This window comes from Eubalaena glacialis, chromosome 1 (genome assembly GCF_028564815.1).
Source record: "Eubalaena glacialis isolate mEubGla1 chromosome 1, mEubGla1.1.hap2.+ XY, whole genome shotgun sequence".
In the NCBI taxonomy this organism is placed as follows: Eukaryota; Metazoa; Chordata; class Mammalia; order Artiodactyla; family Balaenidae; genus Eubalaena; species Eubalaena glacialis.
This window is the reverse complement of record NC_083716.1, coordinates 25450826-25467957: the sequence shown is the minus strand read 5'-3', so window position 1 is coordinate 25467957 and position 17132 is coordinate 25450826. Positions and strand designations below refer to the sequence as shown.

Genomic DNA, 17132 nt, shown 5'->3' with positions numbered 1-17132 from the left:
TTTATCCTAAAATTTCTTTGAAATTTGGAGTAATTAATTGTATGTTGGTCATGATTGCAAACTCTTTTCTACAAATTCCAAGGAAGGTAACTAACTACAATGCTTAAAGACCTCTTATACATTATAATCTTCATCTTGTCTTTCAGAGGTAGCTATTTTGGCTCCATTTATGGTTCAGGTATCTTAATGTGGACTCCCTATACTTAGTATACGAGAGTCAATATAAATCTCTTATTACTAATAGCTTATTTTTCTTATAAATTATTTTTTGCCTAATATTTTGCTGGTTGGTATGCAACAAGGGAGAGAGTAATTTGGGGAAGCAACAGCAAAATGACATGTCTGAGCATACATGTGGGTACTGAGTATTAAATTATATCTACATCACTGGACTCTGAAACTTTCTTAGGAAACAGAACAAATGCAGCGTTACAATCAACGACTTATTGAGGAGTTGAAAAACAGACAGACTCAAGAAAGAGCAAGACTGCCTAAGATTCAGCGCAGTGAAGCCAAGACTCGCATGGCGATGTTTAAGAAGAGTTTGAGAATTAACCCAACAGCAACACCAGATCAGGATCGTGACAAAATTAAACAAGTAAATAAGCAAATTACTCTCTTTAAGTTTAAAATTTTTGAATGGCCTTTAGAAGTACCACATAATTGTGTTGTAAACATTTGGAGCCACCTTGGGCTCATTGATGTTCACCATGGCTCTGTACACATATGGCATATACCAACTCAGTCTCCCTCAGGTGCTGGCCACGGAGAGCTGCTCTCTTCTATGCCCCACACCAGATCCAGGGCTAGGCTGGTCCTAAGACCAGCCCTGGGAATAAGATGACTTGGCCAGCTTTTCAGTCAAACGTGTGGCCTCACTATACTTCTACAGTCACAGATCCCACACACAAATTAACTGAGGTCACTAAGCAGATAGGAGGAACAAGGTTTTAATCAGAAGTCTCTCTCCACCTCCCTACACCCCACCAAAGCCATGATGTAGACTCCAGCTTTGAGTCCCAGCGTATTATTACTTGCAGCTTTAGTTTATTGTACTTTAAGCTTTGTTACATTCCTTAGTTACACCTTTGGAAGATGCAGAAATTACATTACTTGTTAACCATATTTATCTTTTGTTTTTCTTATTTATAGTTTGCTTCTCAAGAAGAAAAGAGGCAGAAAAATGAGAGAATGGCTCAGCATCAAAAACATGAAAATCAAATGCGGGATCTTCAGTTGCAGTGTGAAGCCAATGTCCGAGAACTGCATCAACTGCAGGTTAGCTCCAGAAGCATGAATGCAAAGCTGGTAGTAGATGCACAGTACAGGTGGCTGGTTCTGAGGAAATAATAGCTACTCAGAGTAAGCTGCACATTGTTTGTGAAGATGCTGGGATTTAAAGGTTTTCTTTCCTCTGTAGACCCAAAGGAAGATCAGTTTAGTATCGCAGGCACTTGTTTAGAACTTACACAGCCGTGATTAGTATAAACATGAAGCTAATTTATGATATAAGAAGTTGCATCTTTCAAAAGTACTATTGAGAATTTTTAGTGTATTTTGCAAAGAAGATGAACAAAGTTTTAAAAATGATGTAGGCATTTTTGTTATCATTCTGAATTTAAAATTTCTTTTTATTTAGGGAGAAATAGTTCGTTTTCTTCAAGGGTTTTGAAAAAGGTGATAAATATGAGAATTCTTTTCCTAAGGAATTTAAACATTACTTTAGAGAGGACTGTTTTTGAACCTTACCTGGGGTATGCAGCTCTCTAATATATATAATATAATATAATATATAATGTAATGTAATATAATTTCTAAAATGTTTATTTCAGAGTAGTGTATACATTGTGGATATGCTACATATTTGCTTAATTTACTAGAGTGGAAGAGTTTCTAACCCCATGTTCTGGTACCATTGGATAAAATGCTTGCAAGTTGCCCTCTGAAGTGTCAGTTTTGTAAGTAAACCTTCTTAGAAGGAAAATCAGGATCAAACTAGTTCTTTCTATTCAAGTTCTTTTCATATGGATAACAGATCTAGCCTCTAAACTTGCAAAAATGAAGTTATGACTCTTTTCATAATTCTTGGCCTTTGGTTGTTAGAGGAGAATTTCAACCTCAGTAATAGCTTTATGTTTAATGAATACTTTATTATTTTGGAAGATAATTGTATTTGTGAAAAATTGCTAACTTGATCTGAAATTTTTTAAATCCTAACTTTATTTTCAGAATGAAAAATGCCACCTCCTGGTTGAGCATGAGACTCAGAAACTAAAGGAGTTAGATGAGGAGCACAGCCAAGAATTAAAGGAATGGAGAGAGAAATTGAGACCTAGGAAAAAGGTAATTTTAAAAGCTTTAATTAAAATATGCTTGCATTCATCCATCCCTCCATCCTCCCAGCTATTGGCTCTTTACCTAATATGTGTCAGGAACAGTGTCAGGGACGGGAGACACAGAGATGAAGAGTCAAAGTCCCTGTCCCCGAAAGGTTCAGAATCTAGCTGACAAGCCGTTGCAGATCAGTAGCAGCATTTGTCTGAAGGAGGTAAGCACAAGATACAGAGCAGAGGAGCACAGTGTACCAGCAAAGGAGGAGGAGTGCTTAAGTCTGCTCAGGGAAGTCAGGAAGGGTTAGAGAGGAGATGCCTTGTAAGCCAAGTGCGGCTTGATAGATGAGTAAGAGCTTGCTAGGAGGACAGACAGATTGGAGTGGAATGGGACAATTTAAGTACAGAAAAGAGAATGAGTGAAAATAATGTGTACAGGAATCATAAGTAGCTCCCTATCATTGTAGCATTAGAGGGAGTGTGTGCCTGTGTGTAGGCATTAGGGAGGGAGAGAGGGAAGGGATGACAGCTTTGTCTGGATGGGTCGACTGGAGCCAGATTACATGGCCCTTATGTGCTGTGTTAATTGACAATTTAGTAAAATAGGGATGGCTTCCTACCCCGTGCCAGCCAGCCAGCTATCTTCTTTGTTTGCGCTTGACTCCCTGCTAGCCTGGTCCAACTGGTCAACCGTTTCAACTCTGTCTTTGCTGTTACTATATGATTCTCTCTCTTTGCCAACTGTCAAACTTAAACCTTTATTTTCTCTTGGGCTTCCTGCCTGCTATACATTTCAACCATTCCTTTCTTCCATTCATCCAATGGGTTAATCAAGGAAATATGTATTTAGCACCTACCATGTGCTAATAGTGTGGCTTTTTAACTTGAATTTTGTTTTTTGTTACATTTTTGAATAGGTAGTTCATTCACGTGTTTCTGAATTCAAAGGGTACATACACAGAGGGGTGAAAGTGAGAAGTCCCTTCTCCAGTTCCTCCTTTCACCCTTTGCAGTCTAGCTTTCGCCTCAAATTCCTCCCCAGTTGAATTGGTTGACAGTGGTCACCAGTGGCATTATCTACCTGTTCTTCTTAAAAATCTTAAAATTTTCTTCTCACCTGACTTTTGTGACATACTCTCTTCTTTCTCTGTGCTCTTTATCACCTTTCTTTGTCATCTAGTCACTGGAAATGTAGACATTTTCCAGTTTTACACTCTTACCTCTACTCTTTATCTTGATGATCTTGTAGATTGTCATGGCTTCAGCTGTTGCATATTTAAGGACAATTCCAAAACTTGTATAGAACATGAATTATAAAGTCATACAGGTCTGGGTTCAAATCTCAGTGCTGACACTGATTAATTTTGCCTCTTAACACTTCTGAGCCCAGTTTTCCTCATTTGTAAAATGAGGATGTTACTACCTCCCTAATTGGGGTTGTTAAGACAGTTAACGGAAGTGATGTGTGTACAGTACTTGTCCCAGTACTTGAGATGTGGTCAGGATCCAATGAATGGTTGTTATTGTTATTATTTTATTGTTTTTATTATCGGTTCATGCTCTCAGCTCTCATTTTCCATATGGATGTTCCATTCCTCCTCATTTCATTCATTCTGTCCCATTATCTCATCAGAGGTTTCTTTTTTTGATGACTGTATATAAAATATAGCTTCAATGCCTACCTCAAACCCTCTCTATCCCCTCAACCTTTCTTTGTTTTTCTTCATAATATTCATCACCACCAGACACATTTCTTTATTGTGTGTCTTCTCCCACCAGAATGTAAGCTCCTTGAAAGCGGGGACATTATCTCATTGTTCACTGATAGATACCCAGCTTCTGGAACAATTCCTGCACATTGTAAATGATCAGTACATACCTCTTGAATGTTGTTGAACGTTGACTAAAGATTGTAAACTCAGTGGAGATAAAACTAAACTCAACATCTTTTTCCCTTCATCTCCATCTCATCTTCCCCCCTCTCTCCAGTCCTACCCACCATCAGGTGTTCTTCCTAACATTCCTGTTCTCTTAACTGACATCTAGGCTAGAAACCTGAATTACCTTTCATTTCCATCACACCCCACATTCAATCAGATGACAAATAATTTTGACTCTTATTTCATAATATTTCTCTTTCCCTTTACTGTCTTCCTACTATTTGCTTAAAATTGTTCAGTAATGTCCTAATGGTCCTTCTGGTCTCTTGTTCACTTTCCTTTCCTCCTGCCATCACCAGAGTGTTTATCCTCAAGAGCATCTCTGTTACTGTCATAGTGGTGTTGATAAATCTTCAGTTCCAACAGAGTTGAATATAAACGCCTCACTTTGACTTTGAAGCCTTCATAGTGCCACACTTTGCCCATATCAGCCCTTCTAGCTTCGTCTCCCACTAGCCACTTTGTTCCCAGTTCATGTTCCAGTACTGGGTATAATCACCGTTACTCACAGCAACTCCACAGTTTCCTGCCTCTGTGCATTGTTTCAGCTCACTTTGTCTGGCGTGTCTTCCCCATCCTGTCTGTCAAATTCTTATCTTTCCTTTGAAACTAAGCTCATGGTTTTCCTCTTCTGAGAAGCCTTCCTATCCTTCCATCTTTTCCTGTACTTTGTATTTTTACAGCAGTACTTCTCCTGAGTCACTTTTCCACAAAGTAATTGATACCTCAGATACTTATCAAGCACTTATTATATTTGCTCCATATTGTGGGGTTGTAAAGATGAATCTGGTTTAGGTCTTACCTTCAAACAGTTTATAGTTCAATGTGAAAGAAAAGACATGCACATCAGTAATCAAAATAAAAAAATAGAAAATGGTAAGTTCCATGTGGAAGAGACAGTTAATATCAGTAGTTAATAATAGGTGCCATCTGTTGAGTACCTAGTGTGTGTTAAGTACATTATTATCACATTTAATCCTCTCATAGCAATCCAGTGAAGTAGATGGTATTATCGCTGTTTCATAGCAGAAGAATGAAATGATTCTGTAATATAGAGAAGTTAAGTAATTGCCCCCAAGTTATCCATTCATGTGGCTGAGCCAGGACTTGAACCCAGGGCTGCACAGCCTATGGTCCTAGCTGTTGAGCAGTCTCTTCTTCCTTAGGATAACAGACAAAGTCTTTGGGGCAAATAATTTTATCTGGGCTGTCAGCGTAAATTCTGTTTTTAATACCAGTGCATAATTTCTTTTTCCCTTTCTTTTTAAGACACTGGAAGAGGAGTTTGCTAGGAAATTACAGGAACAGGAAGTGTTCTTTAAAATGACCGGGGAGTCTGAATGCCTTAACCCATCAACACAGAGCCGGATTTCCAAATTCTATCCTATTCCTAGCTTGCATTCCACTGGATCGTAACAATGGGAAGCAGTCTGTGGTTGGGTTTGTCTTTTTAAGTATGTCATTCTGTTCTCTTCATCTTCTGCCATAGTCTGTATCAGAGAGCTCACGAAGACAATCACCTGCCTCACCTTCTGGGTGTTTTTTTGTTTGTTTTATTTGTTTAGCAAAGATAAAGGGAAAGGCACTAAGACAGATGCTGGGCCATGCTGGCAAAGTAGCATCTTGCAGTAATTCCCTAAGGTGATTTTTGTATATAATCTTAAAAATTGTGTTGTTTAGATACTGTTACCTGAAAAACTGGTAGAGATATAATGTTTAAAGTTATTTAAAAAAACCCTGTTACGTCACTTAAGTATTACTAAATATCTTTTTTCCTGACTTAACTTCTCAATGATGCCTAAAATCTATAGTTGAAACTGCTGTAGAGAGTTGGAATAATTTTTTGGTGAATCAGCTCTCATGAAAAAACTATGAGTTGCTCAAAATATGATATTGATTCAGTAAATAAATCTATTATCTTTAAATGTTAGCATCAAACTCTTTTAAAAGAGAAAAATTATTTCAATAATTTTTCTAAAATAATTACCTGTTTAGACATGAGCTAATAATTAAGGGTGCTAGTTTTATTAAAATAGTGCCTAAAACACTAAATTTCAGTTGAGTCTAAAATAGCATTTCCTTTTTTGATTCAACAGGGACAAAACACCCTTAGCATTAAGCATTATTGTTTTTTAAATCTTGCTCCTATTACCAATTGATAGAAATTTTCATCCTAAAGTATATGTTGTACAAAGTTGGAAAGATGAAAAAAATAAATGGTAGCTTTTAGATGTCCAAATTGGAAATGTAAAAGTCACCAAATTTAAAAAAATACAGATTTAGCTATCTCAGCTTACTTCCTAAAATAATACATGAGCTGGTTAAATGACTTCTCCCATCTTAGCAAATTCTGTTTAAAACTGTTGGAGGCTGGCAGGCTCTGAGTTATATTTATGAATATATTTTTATGAAATTAATCTTAAAAGAGGCATTCAGAATAGTTTTTAAGAAAGAATTTAAAATATTTAGGCAAATATCAGAAATGACTTTTCATTGTTTTGAGATCGAGTCATTTATATTTTGGTTTTGTTTTGTTCCATGTTTAAATTATTTACTTTGATTTGAGTGGGAAAAGCCTGAAACCTTTATCATGAGGTTGCTGATACGTGTAATTATTAATGAAATGTTCACTCTAGTCCCTTTTGAGGGTTAGAATTTCAAGCATGTGTCAGGTCGAAACAGTATTATAAACCATATTTCGGGGTGTGAGACAGTACATTTGTAGACGAAGCTTGCTGCCTGCCATTTGCGCCTGTTCTGTCACGAGTGCCAGGTACCAATTGTAGAAATTTCAGTTTTTAGTTATATTACATTTGAGGCTCGTGAAAAATGCAAATGAAACTTTGTGGGAACACTGATTCATGTTAAGAAAATGTAAATATCTGTAGCACTTTCTTGCAGTTAATTTGAAAACTTTGAATGCTGAACCTTATTTTATTTTGTCAGTGGTTTAGATGATTTAAAAATGCATGTGATTTTAATTTTGTAATTGTTTTGACAAGCATAATTTACTTGGACAGCTTTGTAGGTAGCCTTAACTTCTGGCCAAGTTTGTTTTTTATATAAATATATATACATATATATATATATTACGTATGGTTGTAAATTCATACACTTATCACATGAATGTGTTACTGTATACAAAACTCTTTTAATGCTTTATTCTCAAATGCTGGGTTGAAAAATGTTTTGAGAGCCTTTTAAAATATATATCTTTATAAAGTAATGTTCAGGATGATGATGGAAATTGTTTATATTGTTATGATAGAAATGACAGTATAATGTTACCCAGTGTATTTAATGATTTATTTGAAGAGGGAGAGAGGAAGAAGGTTCTCATACCACTTTCTCCTTTGAAATTTTCAGCTTATTGGCTTTTTAAAAATTAATACTTCAGGCAGTGGTCATTTTTTCAGTATCGTTTAAAGGGTATCCTGTGTGCTGAATAGTTTATGGCACATAATTTGGTCTGAATATTTGGTTCTTTTTCTTCCTTTCAAGTTGACATTCAGAGTATTGAATAAAGAGGCTCAGAGTAGAACGATTGACAACGCTGGTAAGTTTGTTAGCACCTCTTGCATCTCCCATAAAACTGCCCTTTGGATTCCTTGTTCACGCTCGAGTTCTCTTTCAAAAATGACCAGACCATATGCATGTAGGAGCAGGACTACAGAATATGTATGTAGAGGTAAAACCTTCATGTTAATACTTAAAGTTACATAAATCTTTTCAAAATGTATTTTGTTGTATAGACCATGCTGTTTGTACCCATCCCTGCCCACTTCTTGCTAGGCCCTGTATTCACGTACAGAAGAGTGATCCTTCTCTCTTGCATGAAGTGTAGGTGGGGGGTTGGGGAGGGACACAGACATCTTTGAAATCAAAGAGTACAGTCAAATGCATTCGTGAGTTGGTGGTTTTGTTGCTGTGGCAGAATGTGCTATGAAATGCATAGAAGAAATTCTCCATGTGTGCCCCCTAATTACTCAGCCTCCCCTCCTCTCCCTGCGTGCTGTGGACACACCAGGCCACCACGCTTCTGCAGGTCTAGCTCATGGAGCTCGTTGCACCAGGTTGCCTTTCCTAGTCCTGTCAATCCATGGTTGGGTGTGAATTGCTGAATTAGCCGCTATACTATATGGACTCACAGTTAAGCTTTTTCTTACCGTTTTCTATGGGGAAGCTATAGGGTGGGTAAGGAGGAAATTTGGAGTGCTTATACCTTGCTGAAAATGTTGAAACTTTCCTGTGACAGGATACAGCAAATTGTAATTAAATATAAACCAGAACCAGAGCTACCTCTAAGTAGTGTTTCCTCAAGCACAAAGCTCTCAGGCATATGAGACCCACTGTAATGGAGGGTCTCTGATTTCTTGAGCATCTGTGAGTTTCAGAAGCAATTGTCTTTTGTAGTCTCCTAGTTCCCTTGTAACTACACACTTTTTTCCCCATTCCACACTGTGCTTAAATGACAAAGACTCTTCTGAGAAGCCAAATTCTGTCAAATGATTAGCTAGAGATATTGTTGATTACAGGAAAATGTAGAACTGTGAGGTGGAGGAGGCGAGCTCTTTAGTTCCAGTTCTAATAGGCTTCTGATTGAATAAATCAGTTCTTTTCTGGGAAATGATCTTTTATAGGAAATGGGATATTTTAAATGCTTTTCTTAAGTTGAAGGCACAACAATTAATGCCACTATTGTTGCTATCCTGTGGCTGACATGGTTTTGATACAGCTTTAAAACTTCTGTTACTAAGCTTGGGGTAGAATGTGATACCAGTTTTCAATGTTGGCTGTAGCTTTTTGTAATCCTTCTCTGATTTGCAGTGTAATAACTTCACAAGCTAAATTTTCAGAAAGAACTTTGTTTCAGAAAATGCCTCTTGTCTATTTGGGAGCAACATGTCTTTTCAATCATGGGGTTGGCAAATGAAAAATAAAGTTATTTCTTAATCTACTTTGGGAAGCAGTCTTTTATTGAGAATATTTGAAACTAGATTGTCCTGCATGAGAACATTTTGTAGCATTTTTTAAAATCCTAATTATATTTTAAAACTCACAGTCCTCCAGATCTTCTGACCCTTCAGACTTATTTACTAGTATTCCAGACCATCTGTAGTCATCACACACAAGAGGGTCCTTTTTACTGGTAACTTGGGAGTGTCTTTCATTGCCCAAACCCCGCCTTTGGGTGGTGCTTAAAATATTTCCATCGACATATGTATATATACCTTTTTTTATGTCCTTTTTTCCCCTTGGAATGGATTATTTTTCTCACCAAACATTTCACAAACTGTGACGTCACTTCTGCTAAAAATAACCTCTTTTCATCATTCATACATTCATGCAAGATTCAGTAGACATACTAGGCTGACCATTTGGCAAGTGGTCAGCTTGGACGGAGGGAGGCACAGCATGTCATTTTCTAATCCAGGAGCATTGCATACTGTGGAGCTCATGCTTGACTTTTTTTTTTTAATGAAACAAAAGAGGCTAAGATCCACCGCCATCCAGCTGAGGACATATCTCATATCTGGGTTCTGTCCAGAGAAGCTAGCAAGTTTGGGCTTTTACCCTATTTCGCTTGGGCATAGGATTCTATGAAGACTTTTGGATAGCTTGGATAGGCAAATCTCATAACTAGGACAAAACTCAAAAGTCTGGTTAATCAAGATAAGACTCATTAAAGGGGATATAATACTTGAGCTTCTAAAGCTACTATTACAAAAACAAATTGAGTCAGCCTTTAGGTAAAACTAAAATATGAGAAAGGCACAATGCAGTCATTCATTATACATAGTAAGTTTTCATTAGACAGTAAAATGTCAAACTTAATTAACCGAAAATATTTTCTTTCTTTCCCTCTTTCTTTTCCTCCTTTCCTTTCTTCCTTCCTTCTTCCCTACTTCCCTCCCTTCTTCTTGTTTTTTTTTTTTTGGTTAGATGGATCACATTAAACATATTAAAAAAGAAAAAAACCCTTTAATTGGAAATTTTGCAATTGAAATGACTCATCTAATAGACCACATGAATGTTTGTAGACATTGAAAAGTGCAATAAAACCAACTGCACCCAGTCCCCCATGCGTTTCCTAAGTGCAGAGCAGGGGTGCCGGCTTCCGGTGTCAGGCAGTCTGCTCTCCTTCCCCTCCCCTTCTTTCCTCCTTGCCCCCTGCCTTTCTCTTCCTATCGGCTGCAACCTAGTTCAGTGTAACATACTATCAACTCTAGCGTGGACCTATGGAGACAGATCATAGCTGCAATCAAACAAACTTCCTAAGTGGGAATGTGATACATAGTGAGAAATAACTAGTAGAAACCCTGTCACCACCTTCAGGGGAAGCGGATTTCTTAATTTTTTCAGTTGCGAGAGTTTTTTTCTATGACTAGAGAATGCAGAGTGAAGAGGGGAGAAAGGAGCTGAGGGCACAGCCTTGCAGCGTTGACCAGAACAGTCCCATCGAGTGGCTCCCAGGAAGGCACCCCCATCCCATCTTCCATTTTCTGGGCTCATTTTTAAGGTGAAGCTCAAGGGCTCCTGAAACAACTTTTATGTACCTGACTTTCCTAGGCTGGGGCTTGAACTCAGTGGTAAAGAAGCCGAGGAGCTCAGGCCTGGACAGCAGGGAGGCCAGCTTCATCCTACCACACTGCATGCGGCCACTGTTGAGTCTACCCTGTGAAGCTGTTTCAGACTGTGTACCTTGGACTGAATTCTACGTACATATATTTTGCTCCAGACTAAGATAAGGGTTCTAGTTGACTATTTGCTGTGCTGCCTCAGTAGGACAGTGAGATTCCAGCTTTTACCCTCTGGAGAGGTCTTGACATAAGCGCCATAAGCCACTGCAAGAACTGGTCCAGGTGGCTGTTTCGACAAGGGTCGCTCATGGCTTGACGGCGATGCTTCTCCTTCTCCGGCCAGCATAGACTTGGTCACCTAGAAGTTGGAAGATGAATGGTAAGTTAGAAAATATCCTGTGGTCTGTGGGGACTTTCGCTTGGGTAATTCCAGTAACTGTGACTACTACAAAACCGGCTTGAAAGATGAACTCTTTTGTAAGACTGTCAATTGATTTAAATTGATTACCCTATTTCATTACCAGCTTGGTTCTCCTTTTCCTCCCTGCATTGACACTTTTCTTCCTTTCTCCCTGGCTGTTCATTTGATCATTACACGAAGTATGCTGTTGCCAGTACCTGCCTTTCGTAACTGGCATCTGCCTAAAATTTTCAGGCTTGCTGTGGAACATGTGGCCTGCTTCCCAGTACTCCAGAAACTGTGGCAAGTGAGGCTTACCTTTGTCTCCTTTTTCTCCCTTGTGTCCTCGAGGGCTGGGTGGCCCAGGCTGACCTGGTGGCCCAGCAGGGCCCCTCTCACCTAGGAGGACAGAAGGGGGCACGGCTAAGCGAGGCACAGTGCAGGGCCTGAAGGAGCCGCACACGTTCCCAGCACAGCGCTGGCAAGGGAGCTGCTTCCCACAAGAGGCAGTCGTTAACACGGGATCCTGGTGGCTGTTTCCTGCCACCACTTACCTTTGGGTCCAGGGATGCCCATCTCTCCCTTCTGCCCAGGGGGTCCTGGGATGGCTCCATAAGCTGCAAGGGGGAAAAACTGGCCTTAGACTAGAGCTCATCCTGGAGCTTGGGAAGTAAAGTGATTTGTTCAGACTAACACAGGCAGGTAGTGGTAGAGTTTGGACTTGTAAGAAGAGAACAGTTTAGAATTTATCTGATTTTCAGCATCTCAAGTGTTAACAAGGTTTTTGGGGAGACTGGTTTCTGTGGAGCAGACTACACGGCAAGTGAAGTGTTGGGAAAGTAATCGGGGGATGCCCTTACTTCTGAAAAAGTCCATGAGGTCCTCGGTCACGTTGCTGTAGGCAGAGAAGACCTTGCTGATGCCAGGGGGCCCCTGGGGCCCAGGCTGGCCTGGTGGGCCCTGCACAGTGTAGGCCATCCCTTGGAGCAGGCCCTGACCTGTAAATACCAGAGTGTGGTGGGCACAGGGAGCAGGGGTCACCCGGCACCCTCTTCACGGCGGGAGCACGGTGCCCTCTGACTGTCTGACTCCCATCCCAGCCAAACTCTTCTATGCGGCAGCAAGGGAAGAGCCTCCTCAGTCTCCCCTGTTGACAGGCACGTCTCCGCCTCCGTGGGCTTGTTTCACAGGCCTTTTACTGCATAGCTGTGCTGGTGAGCCGCCCGGGAAAGGGCTTCTTAGTCAACAACCTTCCCTCAGCCCCACCAGAAAACCTTCATAGTCATAGGCTCTTCTGGGAAAACAAAGGACAAAGACCCCAGCATCTCTGTTCCCTGCAGCATAGGTTCCGGTCCCGACTGGGCCCCTTGAGCTAAGCTTGTCTTCAGTCCCTGCCCGCCTGATTCCAGAACTGCTGTCCTCCTGGGTGTGGAGATGCTCACATGCTCCCGTAACCCCGCAGCGCTGAAGCCTACGTGTCCCCACTTACGCTGCAAGCTCTCAGACACCCGAACGGCCAGCTCGTTGTAATCCGGACCTCCAGCAAAGCTGGCCCCGAATCCACCGTCACCGCCGTACATGCCGCCTTCTGCCGCTGCCCCGTAGCCTCGGCCCAGGCCCGTGTCCAGGCCAAAGGCTCCCCCTTCGCCCGTGGAGGAGCTGTAGGAAGAGGCCCGACTGAGAGAAGAGGAGCTGCCGCCCCGGCTGTAGGAGCTGTCCGTGGACACCAGGCGGCTGTCCCCAGGGGGACCCTGGGGCCCGGGAGGACCTGGTGGGCCGACGATGAAGCTGCGCACGTCAGGACCTGTGGGGAAGAAGCGGCATTAGTGGGAGCCAGGTCTGGGGGAGAGAGAGAAGTGGGACTTGGGGGTGTCTCTCCCAGGGCCTCAACACCCCTGAGCAGGATGTGAACTCGCACCGAGCGGGAGCATGTGGGCTGGGAGGAAGCCGGGCTTCCTCGACCGACCGGGGTGGCTTATGTGTTCGGCCTCCAGTTCCCTTCAAGCCCCGGCTGGCTGCCCCTCTCACAGGGAGAAGCGTGGTCTGGGAGGGGATGGAGGAGGGCGAGTGACGTCAGGGACACCCACTTGTGAGGTAGCTGATCAGCTCACTCCGGAAGTTGTCGCTGTTTTCAGCTGCGTATGTCGCCAGAGCTCCTGAGACACCCGGGGGCCCTCGAGGGCCTGGGGGGCCAGGGGGACCAGGAGGGCCTGGGATGGATGACAAGCCAGCAGCTGAGCAGGGGGCAAGAGAAAGAGAAAGATCAGGGATCCCCTGCCAGGACCGCGGAATTCCCAGCCTGGGCCCGTCTGGAAGGAGGCGGTGAGGGAGGCCTCCACATGCGTGTCCCGTCCTCCCCTGGAGTGACTGCTCCCCGCTGCCCTCCACCCCCAGTCCCGGGCCTCATTCAACCCAAATCATATCCCTTCCCCTCAGCCCTTCTGCCGCTGGGAGTTGGAGCTCCCGGCTGGGCACCTGGTCACCCGCTGGCCCCTGAGTTCTCTCGTGACTTGGACGCATGGTGTCCCCCCACTTCTCCCCCTGCCAGGGCTGAAAGCACCTCAACGTCAAGTGCGTCCCCCTCCAGGATCCCAGAGCCCGGCCCTGTACCCGCTCTAGGAGGACTGGTGCCTGGGCTGAGCCCTCCATGGCTGCCCTGGCTCAGACCCGCGGGAGCCCTGGAGGTCAGGCTGCAGCCCTCGCTGGCCTCACTCCTTACTCTGCAGGTAGGACGAGAGATCCTCCATGCTGATGCTGGACCACGCGCTGCCTGGGAGCCCTGGTGGCCCAGGGGGACCTGGGGGCCCAACAATGCCTCTGAATTCAGACCCTGAGACACCAAGGAAGAGCAAGGATCGGTCACAGCCTGGGCCAAGGAGCTCTGCCCTCCACCCCGAAGCACTCGATCAGATGGCCCTGCTCGACCCTACCTTGGAGCAAGGAGAGGAGCTCCTCATAGGATGGTCCCGGCAAGCCTGGGGGCCCTGGGGGGCCAGGAAGCCCAATGCGGACTCCAGAGCCTAAGGAACAAATCCCAAGTTGCGATGGATGCAGATCAGACAGGGAAGGGCAGATGGAGACACCGTGTCAGAGAGGAAGCCAGACAGAAGCAACCTGAACAGAAGTGGAGGCTGGGATAGGGGCGAGAGGGGCAGTGGGAAGAGACCGGCAGAGAGTAACGCAGACACGAGACCCTGGGTAATGGCACCACGAAGGAGAGGCCCCAGGGCCGGGGAAGAGTGCAGGTCAGAAGTGCCCAAAGCCCTCCTCCTGCTGGGTGTGTGGGAGTGTGCGTGTGTGCATGTGTGTATAGAGAAGTGTGCGTGTGAGTCGTGTGTAGGACGGTGCCCGGGACACTCATTCTGGCTTCCCTCGCCAAGCTCCGTGACCTGCTCTGGAGCCACAGGTTTGAACATCTCTGAAGTGCCCCCCCTCCCTCTGGGTTGGGTGCAGCCTGGCGGGAGAGGGCCAGGGGGCCACTTCCGGGATGTCCAGCACCCGCCCTGCCACGGAGGCGGACACTCACTGGACATGTAGCTGAGGATGCGGCTGCTCAGCTCTGCGTAGTCCAAAGACTGGAGGGACCAACCTCCACTGGCTCCTGGTGGCCCTGGGGGACCCCGAGGGCCCATCAGGTACTGCCGGAGATACTGACGCACGTCATCCCCTGAAAGGAGAGGCGGCGCCAGTATGGACCACACGTCCAGCCTAACCTCCCCACAGACTGGCCCGAGTGATGTGTGAGCTGGGGGTTCTCAGACCCCCAGCGGGGCATCAACAAGCTTCCGGTAGCTGAAGGGGCTCCTGCCCGGTTGCCTGGCCTTAGAGGGGAGAGCTGATGCCCCCTTTCCAGCTGGCTGCTGGGAGCGAGGAGGGAGTGGCTCCTTGTCCCAAGGGACCGCCAAGTGTGCCTGACAAGTGCGGGCAGGAGAGAGGGAAGGCACCCCACCCTCTAGCCCACCACAGCCGACTCACGCTGGAGCACAGCCAGGATGTCTTCAGAAGAAATGGAGGTGGAGGACGTGCTGATGCTGTACCCCGAAGCTGTGGGGAAGGAAACCGGTTACCCGCTTAGCTGGTACTGAAGCAACGCACTCATTACTCCAGAATCACAAAGACCCGGTCAACCAGCTGTTTCCGTTTGGGGGAAATGAATGCATGGGGGTGTTAGCAGGCTATTTATAATTTCTTATTTCTATATTTCTTAATCTGAACAAACCTTTTTTGAAGCTAGATTCGGCGGCCTGATTACTGTGAATTCAGCACTGAACATCACATTCAGAAAAAGGGCAAAGCAAACAGCAAATTAAGAGACGAGGCTCCAGGAATAACCGTGGACCCTGGGAGGAAGGTGTCATTACAGGGGTGGGGAAAGGCTTACTCTGTAAGTAGCTCACGACGAGGCTGGCCAGCTCTGAGTAGTTGAAAGTCTCACCCGTGATGGTGGTGACAGGCCCAGGGGGACCAGGTGGGCCTGGGGGACCCTGAACTCCAGATAGATAAGACCTGATACTGTCACCTGCCAACAAAGAAATAAAGCAAAGTCAGGCTTGTCCCCAAGAGGGCGTGTCCTCCCCACAGAGGTGACCTGAAGTACTTGATGAAATGCACCCACCCATCCCATCCCGCACAGGGGCCAAGGCAGGGCCAGCAGGGAGCCTAGACTCCCCTTGCTATAGATGGAGAAACTGAGGCAGACTCTGTGCCAGGCCAGGTGGCTCTCCATGGCTGTGGACCAACAAGACTCCAGTCAGCCACCCATTTGACGAAGCTCTGGTGCCCACATGTGTGGAAATCACACCCTCACCTCCACAGAGAGCACACGGATGAGGTCGGGGGAGCGCACACCAGTGTGAAAGTGTGTGTGTGTGTGTGCGCACGTGCATGTGGATGAGCATGTGGATGTACGAGCCTCTGCTGGGGTGAGGACTAGTCTATGTATCAATACGTGGGCAGCTGTGAGAAGGCGGGTGTCTGGGAGCTCACAGACCTGCAGTGCTGGTGTGCGCACATGCACACACACACACACATGCTGCCCCACACTCAGACGCCGGGCACTCACTCTGCATGTAGTCAGAGACGTACTGCTGAATCTCTAGGCCGGAGCTGCTGATGGAGCCTGGAGGCCCGGGGGGCCCTGGTGGGCCTGGCGGGCCCTGCATGAACATGGTGCTCGATGATGATCCCCCTGCAGGAGAGAAAGCCTCTGAGTTGGTCTCTCCACCCTGGGGTCCAACAAGGGAGCCCAGGCAATGCTTTTACAGTCTGAGGAGGGAGAGTCTTTCTCAGTAGGAGAACTAAGACAGTGGCAAAGAGCTCCTAGGAGCTCTCCCAGGCCGAGCCCTTCCTTTCCTTCGGCAACCTGCTCACTGCCCACATGGCCTCCCTCGCCCCTGAACCCCTAGCTCCCAGGCTCTGTTCTCGCCATCATTCATCATCGGCGTTGCTAGTCATCTTTATCGTGCAGGCATCCTTCCCTCCCACCCCTGCTAACTTGTAACCTCCTTAAAGGCAGTTCAGAGATCCCAGCACGTGGAGAAAGTATCTCATCAACACTGAATCATGGATAAGTGAATGAATTAGTTAATTAACATCCTCATTGGCATGATCAGCCTCGCTTGAAGAAGGAGAGAAGAACTTTGGGCACCTTTGGTTCTTACCTCGAGAGGGCCCACTGGGAATGCCGGGAGACCCTGGGACTCCGGGATCACCTGGAATCCAAAACAAGCAGCTCTGTTTGCATCACCTCCTCCAGGAAGCCTCCCCTGGTTCCTCAAGTTCAACCACACTGTCAGCTGTGGCTCAACAACTGTCCCATGTTTCTCAGCCTCATTTCTGCAATGGTGTCACAGCTTCCTTGGGCAGAGACTGTCTCCCCACA

General features: G+C 45.1%; 2 protein-coding genes across 8 annotated transcripts in view; one reads left to right on the top strand and one right to left on the bottom strand.

Moving 5' to 3' along the window:
• The window catches only part of SLK (STE20 like kinase), a 55725-nt gene extending 46538 nt beyond the window's left edge, over positions 1 to 9187 (top strand). For both annotated transcript variants that reach the window (XM_061198107.1, XM_061198037.1), the window contains 4 exons: positions 410 to 598; positions 1153 to 1278; positions 2230 to 2343; positions 5540 to 9187. In XM_061198107.1, the coding sequence (XP_061054090.1) occupies positions 410 to 598; positions 1153 to 1278; positions 2230 to 2343; positions 5540 to 5686 (576 nt within the window). In that variant the 3' untranslated portion in view covers positions 5687 to 9187. The remainder of the gene's footprint in view (positions 1 to 409; positions 599 to 1152; positions 1279 to 2229; positions 2344 to 5539) is intronic.
• Positions 9188 to 10256: 1069 nt separating this feature from the next.
• COL17A1 (collagen type XVII alpha 1 chain) overlaps positions 10257 to 17132 on the bottom strand; it is a 51136-nt gene continuing 44260 nt past the window's right edge. For 5 of the 6 annotated variants that reach the window (XM_061197632.1, XM_061197554.1, XM_061197856.1 and 2 more), the window contains 13 exons: positions 16912 to 16962; positions 16314 to 16439; positions 15633 to 15770; positions 15227 to 15295; positions 14778 to 14918; positions 14182 to 14271; positions 13971 to 14081; positions 13339 to 13485; positions 12741 to 13055; positions 12112 to 12249; positions 11806 to 11868; positions 11570 to 11650; positions 10257 to 11209 (listed from right to left, as the gene is read on the bottom strand). In XM_061197632.1, the coding sequence (XP_061053615.1) occupies positions 11157 to 11209; positions 11570 to 11650; positions 11806 to 11868; positions 12112 to 12249; positions 12741 to 13055; positions 13339 to 13485; positions 13971 to 14081; positions 14182 to 14271; positions 14778 to 14918; positions 15227 to 15295; positions 15633 to 15770; positions 16314 to 16439; positions 16912 to 16962 (1523 nt within the window). In that variant the 3' untranslated portion in view covers positions 10257 to 11156. The remainder of the gene's footprint in view (positions 11210 to 11569; positions 11651 to 11805; positions 11869 to 12111; positions 12250 to 12740; positions 13056 to 13338; positions 13486 to 13970; positions 14082 to 14181; positions 14272 to 14777; positions 14919 to 15226; positions 15296 to 15632; positions 15771 to 16313; positions 16440 to 16911; positions 16963 to 17132) is intronic. The other variant, XM_061197930.1, reaches the window with a different exon arrangement.